The sequence below is a fragment of the Gigantopelta aegis genome, chromosome 1 (assembly GCF_016097555.1).
Source record: "Gigantopelta aegis isolate Gae_Host chromosome 1, Gae_host_genome, whole genome shotgun sequence".
NCBI lineage: Eukaryota > Metazoa > Mollusca > Gastropoda > Neomphalida > Peltospiridae > Gigantopelta > Gigantopelta aegis.
In genome coordinates, this window is record NC_054699.1 from 20,735,262 (window position 1) to 20,748,364 (window position 13,103).

The following is a 13,103-nucleotide window of genomic DNA, read 5'->3' on the forward strand; positions in this document are numbered from 1 at the left end:
CCATGGACATTTATTTCACTGTGACTGATGTTACATTTTGAGGAAAAAAGTGCATAAAAACATCCCTTGCTGGGTTTTTTTTATAAGAGTATCTTATTTTGCCGCAGTGTTTTTCTCTTGTTTTGACCAAATGTTTTAAAATAACCACATTAGACACTAAATAACCCTAAAATAGCCTGAGCTGCCATTAACCAAACATTCCTTTCTTAACCTCAGGTGATGGCAATTTCCTCAAGTCGCTGATGAACTTCGACAAAGACAACATCTCGGACCGAGTTCTCAAGAAGATCGGGACGTACTGCCAACAGTCTGATTTCCACCCAGAGATCATCGGCCGGGTGTCCACCGCCGCCAAATCACTGTGCATGTGGGTGCGTGCCATGGAGATGTACGGCCGTATCTACCGAGTGGTGGAGCCCAAGAGACAGAGACTCAACGCTGCCATGTCACAGCTCAAAGACAAGCAGGCGGCTCTAGCAGACGCCAAGGCCAAGTTGGCAGAGGTAAAGTTGTAGTGGGATCAGGCTTGGTGCTTATAAAACTTTAGAGTCTAGACTCGAGACTCTAATGGAGTCTGATACACTAATGTCATGACAACGCCATACAAATTGTATGTGTGTGATGTAATTAGAGATTGACTCTAAAAGTTTGATAAACCCAGGCATTGATGGGACTCAAAGTGGACATAAAAATCATTCAGGTTTTTCTTGAATTGCAGATTTTATTGCTACCCTAAAACCTGTTTCTCTCCTGCTCCTTGTCTCATTTTTATCATGGGTTGGGACATAGCCCAGTGGTAAAGAGCTCGCCTGAGGAATGGTCACTCTAGGATCGATCCCCATTGGTGGGGCCCATTGGGTTATTTCTTGTTTTAGCCAGTGCATCACTGCTGGTATACCAAAGGCCGTGGTATGTGCTATCCTGTCTGTGGGATGGTGTATATAAAAGATCTGTTGCTACTAGTGGCGTGTTTCCTCTATATTTCAGAATTACCAAATGTTTGACATCCAATAGCCGATGATTAATAAATCAGTGTGCTTTAGTGGTGTCATTGAACAGAACAAACTTTACATTTTCATCACTGTTATGTACGTTGAAGCCAAGATGGCACTATCTGAAAACCGTGAAGTCTCACAACAGGTTTTTTTCCACTGAAATGTTTTTGTGTCATTATTGAATGTTTCTGTGTTGGTTGAAGAAAAGGAAAGGAAGGAAATGTTTTATTTAACGACACACTGAACACATTTTATTGACAGTTATATGGCGTCGGATATGTGTTGGTTGAAGTCAAGATGGCCGTACCAGAAAACTAAAAATTCATAAAAAGCCCTTTCTTTACAAAACTCTTCAATAATTTTTTTAAATAAATTATATTTACATCTCACTTCGATAGCAGTAATAAAAACACTGAAAACTCACAAGAAGCACCTTCTTTACAAAACCCTTCAAAGTTCTTTCAATAACATTTTGATCGCTGTTCATTGAAATGTGGCCTCAGATTACAGTTATCTTCCCATTTGGTTGTCCAAAATCCAGAAATTTTTCTGCACAAGTAGTCTGCTGTTTGACTATGATTATTTCATGGCAGACAGCTATGAAGTGGCAACTATTTGACTGAAGTGACAGGGTAGAGCATGTAGTTTGTAAACATGTGTAACTTGTTGACATTGAAGACTTGTTTGTGATAATTCCGGCCCATGCAAAAGTAATGCTTTTTGTGTAAAATGGGTGTACTCCAGCCAAGTCAAGAGGGTGTGTTTATTTAAACCAGTATCCTGGGAGAAAGAACTGGACAACAGGTGTTGTCCTTTTGAGGGTATGTGTCCACCAGGCAGGCAAAGGTACATACAAAAATGCACGGGCCTGCTGATATTAATAAAAATGTGATAGCCACTAAGGCTATATAGAAACATATAGCGAAATATGTCTCTATAGGGGCCAAGTGGTAAAGCGTTCACTTGATGTGTGGTCGGTCTAGGATCGATCCCCGTCGGTGGACACATTGGGCTATTTCTTGTTCCAGCCAGTGCTCCACAACTGGTGTAACAAAGGCCATGGTATGTACTATCTTGTCTGTGGGATGGTGCATATAACAGATCCCTTGCTGCTAATCGAAAAGAGTAGCCCATGAAGTGGCGACCGGGTTTCCTCTCTCAATATCTGTGTGGTCCTTAACTATATGTCTGACGCCACTTGAGTTGAATGCGTCGTTAAATAAAACATTTTCTTTGATATATCTGTAGGTTGAAGCTAAGATGGCCGACCTGAAACAGCAGTATGACGAGAAGCTGTCCCAAAAGGAGGAGCTGAAGAGGAAGGCGGAACACACCGAGATGATGCTGGACCGGGCGTCGAAACTTGTGTCCGGACTCGCGGGAGAGAGGATCAGATGGGAGGAAACTGTTAAAGTAAGAACTTTACATTATCTCTGTACGATAGAGGGAGTGCTCGAGACTTGGGTTGGGAATATAGGTTAAGTTGAGGACGGGGACTTTGTTGTAATGGGTTTAAAGGTTCAAGATATCTTGAAATGAGAAAAGATTCTTTGGACTACGGGATAGTTTCCTTTACAAATAGAGATGACACAGTGGAAGCAATGGCGTATCTAGTGTATGGCAGGTATGGCACGTGCCCTGGGCACCACTTGCAGGGGGGCGACTCTGAGCAGTTTCTATTAAAGTCAGACAAGCGATCCTTGGATAGTGAAAAAAGAATTTTCTTCAGATGTATGATCTGTCTTTGATTTCAGTGCTTACCATAGGTGCTATTTGTCATAGATATGCCACTGAGTGGAAGGCTTGATGCTAATTCAGTTAGGGTATACCATTCATACTGGGGGTTTTCCCCCATTTATATGAAGTACTACAATGTATTTGAGAAGTCATGTAGTGTGTTTGAGAAGTCATGCAGTGTGTTTGAGAGTTGTACAATGTGTTTGAGTGTTGTGCAATGTGTTTGAGTGTTGTGCAATGTGTTTGAGTGTTGTGCAATGTGTTTGAGTGTTGTACAATGTGTTTGAGTGTTGTACAATGTGTTTGAGTATTGTACAATGTGTTTGAGTGTTGTACAATGTGTTTGAGTGTTGTGTAATGTGTTTGAATGTCATGCAGTATGTTTGAATATCATGCAGTATACTTGAGTGTCATATAATGTGTTTGAGTGTCATGCAGTGTGCTTGAGAAGTCTTACAATGTGTTTTAGTGTTACACAGTATGTTTGAGTGTCATGCAGTGTTTTTTGAGTGATATTCACTGTTTATTTTCTCATTCTATGTGTTTGTATTCATATACAGCATCAATGTTTATGCAGTAAGGTTTCTGTACCATGTGGTGTATTCTGGTGTAATGTTTGAGTGTCATGTTCCATATGTGATTTACACGCAGTGTGTGTGTGAGTCTTACGTAATGTGTTTGAGTGTTGTTCAGCAAATGTCCCTGTCCTTGCAACATGCTCCCTGGGGCCAATTTCACAAAACATCGTAAGTTTACATCTGTGACTAGCAGTTATACCAGGCATATATTTACAAGTGTTCGGCATCTATTTCACGAAGAAAATTACATCATTATGGAACATTTTAAGGATGAAATGAAATGAAATATGTGTACTTCTAACTATATATGTTGGACTATAACAGTAATAAGAATTGCGGTTTAGTCATAGATTTACATTTACGTGCAAAACTAGGCTTACGATGTTCAGTGAAATTGGGCCCTGTACCATGTGGTGTATTCTGGTGTAATGTTTGAGTGTCATGTTCCATTTTTGATTGACACGTAGTGTGTGTGACTCTTACGTAATGTGTTTGAATATTGTTTACCAAATGTCCCTATCCTTACAACCTGCTGCCCTGTGTTGTAGGATCTCGAGGAGAAGATGGGCTACCTGCTGGGCGACTGTCTGGTGGCCGCCGCCTTCATGTCCTACATGGGGCCTTTTCTGTCCAACTACCGCGAAGACATGGTGCGCAAGAACTGGATGACCGAGGTAACATTGCTCCCATTTTTTCATTTCAACTTATTTTCATGGTTATATCCAATTAAGATTCTAGCACGTTGTCCTGGCTCACACCTCAGCTATCTGGGCTGTCTGTCCAGGAGAGTGGGTTAGTTGTTAGTGAGAGAGAATTGGTTGTAGTGACCTTATACCTACTCACTGAGTCGTTAAAACTCGCTCTGGGTGGGAGCCGGTACCAGGCTATGAACCCTGTACGTACCAGCCTGTAGTCTGATGGCTTAACCCTGACACCACCGAGGCTGGTATCGCTCCCATTAGTATTGTCAGAATAATCATAGGCTGGGAGATAAGGATAACGAGAGGGATTCAGACGGATCAAACTGAAACAGTAAGGGTTTGATTGTGCTGGGATGAAATAGGATACTGCGGGGTTTGATTGGTGGGATAGGGATGTGCTAAGATGGATGGAACAGGAGGAGGTGGGCTAATTAAATAGGCTATTGAATTGGGATTGGTTTCGGTGAGTTGAGGTGTTTTTAGTTAGTGGCTAGGATGGTTTAAAGTAGAGGTGGGTTGATTTAGACTATTGAATTGGGATTGCTTTAGGTGAGTTGAGGTGTTTTTAGTTAGTGGCTAGGATGGTTTAAAGTAGAGGTGGGTTGATTTAGACTATTGAATTGGGATTGCTTTAGGTGAGTTGAGGTGTTTTTAGTTAGTGGCTAGGATGGTTTAAAGTAGAGGTGGGTTGATTTAGGCTGTATAATTTTGATGGTTTAAGATGAAAGTTGGGTGCTTTAATGCTTTGGTATGGTTTAGAACAAAGTGGATTATTTTAGACTATTGAATTATGATTGTTTTAGGATGGAGTCCAGTGTTTTAAGCTATATGGTTTGTGTGGTTTAGGATAGATATGGGGTACTTCAGGATAATATAGAGTTTGATTTTTTTTTTTTTTTTATGTGATACTGATACTAGAAGCTTGTAAATAACAAAATGTCTTTACATGTTCTTACTTCAGATAGCCAAACTTGGGATCCCAAATGCTCCTGATTTTGACTTCTGCCTCTTCATGGCCAAGGCGACGGCTGTACGAGACTGGAACATCCAGGGTTTGCCCAGCGACGGGTTTTCTACAGAGAATGGTGTGATCGTAACCCGTGGGCGCAGGTGGCCGCTGATGATAGACCCGCAGGGACAGGCAATCAAGTGGATTAAAAATATGGAATTTGCAAGGGTTAGTGTCTTTTGTCTTTTGAGTGAATTTCCCATTTGTGTTCATTGGTATATTTTTTTATAAATTTAAAATGACTTATAAAACATCAAATATGTAGGTCTAAAACTTCTGTTAAAATAAAAAATATGGAATTTGCAAGGGTCAATGTGCTTTGAGTGATTTTCTCATTCATGTTCATTGGTATATTTTCGATAATCTCAAAATGACTTGTAAAACATCAAATATATGAATGGTGTAAAATTTCCAAAAAAAAAAAAAGAAGGAATTTGCAAGAGTTAGTGTTTTTGAGTGAATTTCTTGTTCAAGTTCGTTTGTATATTTTTAACAATCTAAAATGACGTATAAAACATCAAATTTATGAATGGTGTAAAATTTCCAATAAAATAAAAAATATGGAATTTGCAAGAGTTAATGTGCTTTGAGTGAATTTCTTATTCATGTTCACTGGTATATTTTTTATAATCTTAAAATGACTTGTAAGACATCAAATACCTGGATGGTCTAAAATGTCTGTTAAAATTTAAAATCTGGAATTTGCAAGGGTTAATGACCTTTGAGTGAATTTCTCATTCAGGGGGCAAATTCACAAAGCTCTCTTAAACTCTCTTAATCAACATCACATTGTCCTTGCAAGTCTTTTGCATTGCACTATGAGATCACAAAACTGCGAACGTTAAGTGAATTGGGCACCATATTCATTGGTATATTTTTGATAATCTTATGATAATCTGTAAAAAATGTATTAAACTTACCGACCATAGGTCTGTTTTGCATAAAATGCATTTGAATATATACTACAAACACACAGCGTATGTTCCAAGTCATGTAGTCCATACTCACATTTATGAGCTGGTAAAACGGTGTTTAGTCATGGATAAATTCTCTTATCTTATGTTTCTTTGCACAGTTAAGTAGGCATATATATATATAGTCACGGCAAAAAGGTCCTGTGCGTGTATTGCACAAGGTATAATGTTTAAGAGTAATGCAGGAAAAATTAAATCATTTTCAAGAAATTATATTTGGTCAATCATAGTTATACTGATGTCATCAAGGGTTAATCAAGGCTTTTTATAGTACCAAACATAGGCCCCTTCTCAAAAGGAAAGTGGCACTGAAAATTCCCAATTTGATTGTAAATATTTCTGTTATTATGTGTGTTCTGACAGATTCATATTAAAATGGTACATTGTGTTACATGGTGGCCTAAAAAATATCCCAATTATAATTAAATAGCATTAATTTTCCCAGTTTCATCAGACATGAGACCCTGCTGAAAAATTGTGGATAAATCCTTGGTCATAATCTTGGTCAAATTTCAACCATTTACAAAACTTTGCAGTTGGTTTGAGACCATTTTATTTGGTGCGCAGGAACTTTTTTTTCGAAAATATATATACTAACGTCCAACAGAAACTATACCAATACTCTGAGAGACTACTGAAGAAAAACAAAAATATTTTGCATGTTTAAAACATATATAAATCCACAAGACTGGTGCTTTGCCATGTTAGGAACACAATTTTATAACATAAAAGCAGAAAGATATTTAACCACCCATTTATGTCCATTATTCAAATTATAAAGAAAATTAAATAAATTTGTCTTAGTATAGTTACTTTTGGACGTCAGTATATATGTATTTTGTTTTTCTGTAATGCAGGGTCTGAAGGTGATTGACTTGCAGCAGACGGACTACATGCGGACTCTAGAGAACGCCATCCAGTTCGGTTTGCCCGTCTTGCTGCAGAACGTGCAGGAGAAACTCGACCCATCGCTCGACCCCATCCTCAACAAGTCCTTGATGAAAGTCGGTCAGTAGTGCAGACATCTAGCCTGGTGCTTATAAAAGTTTTAGAGCCTATACTCGAGACTCTAACAAGAGTCTGAGACAGTAATGTCGTGACAACGCCATACAAACTATGCATGTAATGTCATTATAGTTTTATAACATGGGCCATGGTGCTAGAAGTAGTTTGATTCAGCTAAAATACACTTAGCCTTTGTTTTTTTTGTTTTTAAATTAAAGTTTCTTTTGTTTAATGATGTTACTAGAGTATTTTGATCAATTGATCATTGGCTACTGGATGTTAAATATTTGATAACTCTGACACATTGTCTCAAGAAGAAACCTGCTACATTTTTCAATTAGAAGCCAGAGATCTTTTATGTGCACTTTTCCACAGACAGGACAACACATACCACAACCTTTGATATACCAGTCATGGAGCACTGGTTGGGATGGGAAAAAACCCAAATGAAGAATGGGCTAGCCAAGGGGATTTGATCCTTTAAAGGGGCTGACATAGCTCGGTGGTAAAATGCTCGCCTGATGCACAGTCAGTTTAGGATCGATCCCCATCGGTGGGCCCATTGGGCTATTTGTCGTACTAGCCAGTGCAGCACGACTGGTATATCTAAGGCCATGGTATGTGCTATCCAGTCTGGAGTGGTGGAATATAAAAGATCCTTTGCTACTAATGGTAAAATGTAGTGGGTTTCATCTGAAGACTACATGTCAGAATTACCAAGTATTTGATGTCAAGTAGGTGATTATTAAGTTACTAAATCAATGTGCTCTAGTGGTGTCGTTAAACAAAACAAACTTTATAATCAGAAAGTATAACATTTTTAAGTGGATCATCTGCCCATGTCAAAAATTGTCATTGAGACTTTCAATAAAGGTGCATTGCAAAGAAAAACATGCTGACATTCATTTTATGTTGGCTTTTACATCAGCATTGCAAATTGTGATTGTTTTCATGTGTGCCTGCTGTGCAAAATGTGTAATACTTGTCAAGAATTGTATTATTTACATTTATCATTACAGTTCAGAGTTTGTTTTTAATTTTTTTGTAAATGACATTTACCATCCAGTAATAAGCTGTGTATAGAAATCTCATATTATTTCTGTTGTTTCTGATCTGTACAGGTGGAGCATACCTGATTCGTCTCGGGGACAAGGAAATTGAGTACAACAAAGACTTCAGTTTCTACATCACCACAAAGCTGAGTAACCCGCACTACGCCCCTGAAATCTCTACCAAGGCCACTATTGTCAACTTCGCTGTCAAGGAACAAGGTAACACTGTGATGTAATAATTTCAGGGTCAATACTAGCGTAAAATATTCAGACCACCATTGTGAACTTCGCTGTCAAGGAACACGGTAAAACTGTGATGTAATAACTTCAGGGCCATACCTAGCCTAAAATATTCAGGATATAGTAATAAAGGGTCTTTTCCAGCTAGTCAAAAGGGCACTAATACTAAAAAAGGCACCTGTCTGTAATTTTTCGTTGTCAAGGGGTGGGGCTGAGGGATGGATGTGTGTGTGAACACAGTTAGCTTTTGAAAATTATGTAAATGATTGTTTCATGAACACACTGCTTGTACAAGTCTTATTTTGCACAACCTATTTTTCGTTCGTGCATTTAACTTAGGTAATGGTTTATGCAAAATGAAATTGGGTACCTAATTTTTATTTTCTCATACCCTATAAATGAGTTGATTTTTGGGGTCTTTTCTGACCCTTCAGTGTGTTACACACATTTTCAATTCTCATAGAGATTAATGCTTAACAAGCATGTGTAGAGGGGGAGGGTTTACTTCAGCATTGTAAATCTATGTAGTTACATATATGTGTAAGACAAAGAAATACACTCTGTAACTTTGGTCCTAAACGCTTTCTCCCATGTTTTAAGGTCTTGAGGCCCAGCTGCTGGGTATCGTGGTGAGGAAGGAGCGACCAGAGCTGGAAGAGCAGAAAGACAGCCTGGTGCGCAGTATTGCCGCCGGCAAGAAGAAACTCGTCGAGTGCGAGGACGAGATTCTCAGGTGAGGCATTTATGGCTTTCAAGGAAGGAAATGTTTTATTTAACGATGCACTCAACACATTTTATTTACGTTTATATGGCGTCGGACATATGGTTAAGGACAGATATTGAGGGAGGAAACCCACTGTCGCCACTTCATGAGCTACTCTTTTCAGTTAGCAGCAAGGGATCTTTTATATGCACCATCCCATAGGATAGCACATACCACGGCCTTTGATGTACTAGTCATGGTGCACTGGCTAGAGTGAGAAATAGCCCAATGGGCCCACTGACGGGGATCGATCCCAAACCGACCGCACATCAAGCAAGCGCTTTACCACTGGGCTTTGTTTCGCCCCTTATATATACTATTTATGTGTGTAAGTTAGAAAACAATCGGCTCAGAAATAAATAACTTGTAGTAAATTCCGTAAGATGAAATACAGCGTTCTCCATGGGACAGGCTATAGTTCAGGAGTGAAGCTTCCACCAGAGATGTGATGGCTTTATTGAGATCTGCTGAATTTGTTTTCATCTTCTACTGTATATTCTACAAATGATGGTTGATTACCGACTTCGGTGGTGTAGTGGTTAAGTAATCAGAGACTTGAGGCTAATAGGTACTGAGTTCACATCCTGGTACCGACTCCCACCCAGAGCGAGTTTAATGACACAATGGGAAGGTGTGAAAGCACTACACCGACTTCTCTCTCACTAACCACTAACAACTCTCCTGGGCCCCGTTCCACAAAGCGATCTTAGCCCTAAGATCACCTTAAGTGCATAGATACCTTATGCTAAGGCGATCTTAGTGCTAAGATCACTTCGTGGAACAGGGTCCTGGACAGACAGCACTTTTCCATCTGATATTGCTGCATATTTACTTTCACTTCCATCTCAGGTGCTGTAATAATTATTATTGTTGTTTTTTAACAGATTGCTCTATGAAACGAAGGGATCGCTTCTAGACGACGAACAGCTGGTCAACACACTACAGACATCTAAAGTGACATCACAGGAGGTCTCGGAGCAGTTGCAAATATCTGAACAGACAGAGGCAAAGATCGATGCAGCTCGTGAGGTCAGTTTCCTTCATTTGTTCTTTTAACATTTTCTGGATTTATCAGACATTCTGGATTTTTAATTGTCTGTGCAATATTCTTTTCTTTTTTTTCGCTGTTTGTCCCAAATTTGTCATCTTCTCCATCCAAAACTTCTGATTTAGTTTACAGGGGTAGGAATTCTCCTCTGATCATCTGTTTTCCTCTCATGGAACATTGCGTTTCCTCACATTTTAATTGTCCTTGCGCCCGGACCCCTCTAGATTTCCTCTTGTTTACAGTTCACCAATTCCCACCCCTGAGTTTAGGCTCTTACTCTGCATACATTCTGAATGGGCGATCGCCATTTTAGATCTTTGTGCCCTTGGAACAATCTCAGTACACTACCATCAATATTAAAATTTAAGGATTTTGTTTTCTGTAGCCCACTTTCATCTTTGAAATATGCGTCTTTAACTGTCAGTATTTTCCTTCACTTTTTAAGAATATGCTTCTTTAACAAAACAATTTATTGTCACAGGATATGCTCACCTTTTGTGAACACCTGAGATCATCACTGTTATGACAGCGATAATTGATTGCATGTCATAACAGCTGTACTTACTCCAGTGAGCTCTGTCCAGTGCTCGTTTTGATTTAGTAAACTAGTCTGTGAGCAGCAGCCCTTTGTGGCAGTGCAAGAAGGGTTAAGTATCCAGTAAAGGATCTCATTGAGAGTGGCTGTCCTCCTATAGACGAGGCACTAGATAGAGATTCATGAAATCAACCACTATTTTGCCAATTGCCCATTCGACTCTGCATTGTGCAGAGATACGGCCCTGATCACGTATTACAGTTTTGTCGTTCAGATTTTAATTGTCATTTATGCTTTAATTTACAGGGCTATCGTCCATGTGCTCAGAGAACGTCCATCTTGTTTTTTGTGTTGAATGACATGGGTCGCATTGACCCCATGTATCAGTTCTCACTGGACTCTTACATTGAACTGTTCATTGCATCTATTGAGCGGAGTCAGAGAAGTTCAAAACTGGAGGAGAGAATTGTTAATCTGAATGAATTCCATACGTATGCTGTTTACAGGTAAAGTAATATTTAATGACTTCGAAAACATATGCTGTATACAGGTAAAGGGTGTATACCACTAAATCAAATCCCATAGATGACAATAGTAACATATGTGGCTGAAACTCCTACATGCAGCGTATCGATCGACATATACACCATGGATATAAATACTACCACCCTTCACTCTTAAAGTGAATCAGAAACAAATGTGGATTAAGCTGCTCATTTCAGACATAACAGGTAGCGTCTGTGACTACTCTAATTCCGCAAACAAAATTGTTAAGCTATTTTTAGTAGGACCTTTCAAGCACAATGGTACTTGATACATTGACACTAGTTCAAATTAAACTACAGGAATTTACTGGCCATATGAGCCAACATATCACAAGAAACACTCACGTTTTAACACCAATGGCAGACGACTTGGGGTATTAACTGTTCTATCAAAAGCTAGGTGCACCTCAAACATTGACCCAGCCAGATGTTATTTGGTTTAGTATTACCTATAGTAATATTTAATGACTTCCAGCAAGCAATCATTATGTTAATATATAATTTTTTTTTTTTTTTTTACTGATTTTCTGTTTAATATCTTAAATGATCATTGTTATCAAACATTCCGAAAGAATGTTTGGAGATAATAGCTTCCAATGAAAGGAGTAATCTATAAAGGTACACGCACACAAATCAATTCAAATTTCCTGGACCCATAGGTGCTCACTTTGTGAAATTCAACAGTTAACATGTACATTAGTAGTCCCTATACTGGTCCAACCAGAGGTAACTATAGCTTTCATATATAGAGGATAATAAACGAGTTACCAGTTATTATCAAATTTATGACCCGAGTGAAATAATAATCAGTTGTCACGAGCTTTAGCGAGTGACAAATTAAAATTATTTCATGAGGGATATAAATTTGATAATAACTGGTGCCGAGTTTGTTATTCTATTTATTACCGGAGCTATTTTTTCTCTAAAAGCCTTTATTTTCGACACACACATGCACATACATGTATAGAAACGATATACGCCACTTTACGCACTGTTCTGAGTATTTCTATAACTTTGTAATTTAATCACGTTCATAGATAATTTTCAAAAACAAAAGTTCTCTTTATTCTGGTACAAAATCTATAATGAATTTCATTAAAATGACATTTTGTTATAAATTTAACACCAAAATCAGACAGCCGTAAATGCAAACTCTTTAAACTACATGACGTCATTGTGTGTGTTTGCCAAATCGTGATGACGTCATATTTAGTACCAACAAGGTCATTGGTTTGTAAGCGTCAAATTATCCAATAGTATTGTTCGTTAGACCAATGCATGATAATTTCTCAGTGAGAAATTGTGATTTTTATTTTCCCCGTTATGAGTGCCTGCTGGGGTAATACATAGAGATTATTATACGAGCTTGTGTGTCGTACTGATTTTACGAAACGAGTGTCAGGATTTTTGTATTGTCTGAGCGAGAGCGATGGTAATACATAAATCTTGACAGAGTAAAATCAGTACGATACACACACGAGTGTAATAATTTCTTTATTATCCATATTATTATTTTCTCAAAATATTTCAACCACAACTAGGAGATGACAAAATGACGTCATAGTTCACATGCACAGTCTGAGCTAGGACAGGAAGCAACGTCATAAGTTATGATGTCGCTTCCCAAAATTATGTCATTACACTTTTATTACACGTGTGCTTCATATGATTATTATTAACTCGGTTATGTTGAACCATGTGGATAATAACAATCCTTCTGTCTGTCCACATATAGTTATTCGGATGTTGTTTTAACAATGCCTTGAGATAATGAGCTAAAATTTTGTGTATTGCTTTACGAATGTATTGTTACAGATCAAGTTTCACTTTCATGGCAATATACTCATTTTTGACAGAGTTATGATCCTTGAACTCAGGGGATATGAAATTTTGTTTTCCAAACTTCTTTTTTTTTGGTGCA

The 13,103-nt window shown here is 38.4% G+C and overlaps 1 protein-coding gene across 4 annotated transcripts in view; it reads left to right on the forward strand.

Moving 5' to 3' along the window:
- Positions 1-13,103, forward strand: part of LOC121371891 (dynein heavy chain 2, axonemal-like) — a 134,692-nt gene that overhangs the window by 95,689 nt on the left and 25,900 nt on the right. For all 4 annotated transcript variants that reach the window (XM_041498118.1, XM_041498134.1, XM_041498127.1 and 1 more), the window contains 9 exons: positions 217-503; positions 2,244-2,408; positions 3,859-3,984; positions 4,973-5,188; positions 6,852-7,002; positions 8,121-8,270; positions 8,892-9,024; positions 9,939-10,083; positions 10,944-11,143. In XM_041498118.1, the coding sequence (XP_041354052.1) occupies positions 217-503; positions 2,244-2,408; positions 3,859-3,984; positions 4,973-5,188; positions 6,852-7,002; positions 8,121-8,270; positions 8,892-9,024; positions 9,939-10,083; positions 10,944-11,143 (1,573 nt within the window). The remainder of the gene's footprint in view (positions 1-216; positions 504-2,243; positions 2,409-3,858; positions 3,985-4,972; positions 5,189-6,851; positions 7,003-8,120; positions 8,271-8,891; positions 9,025-9,938; positions 10,084-10,943; positions 11,144-13,103) is intronic.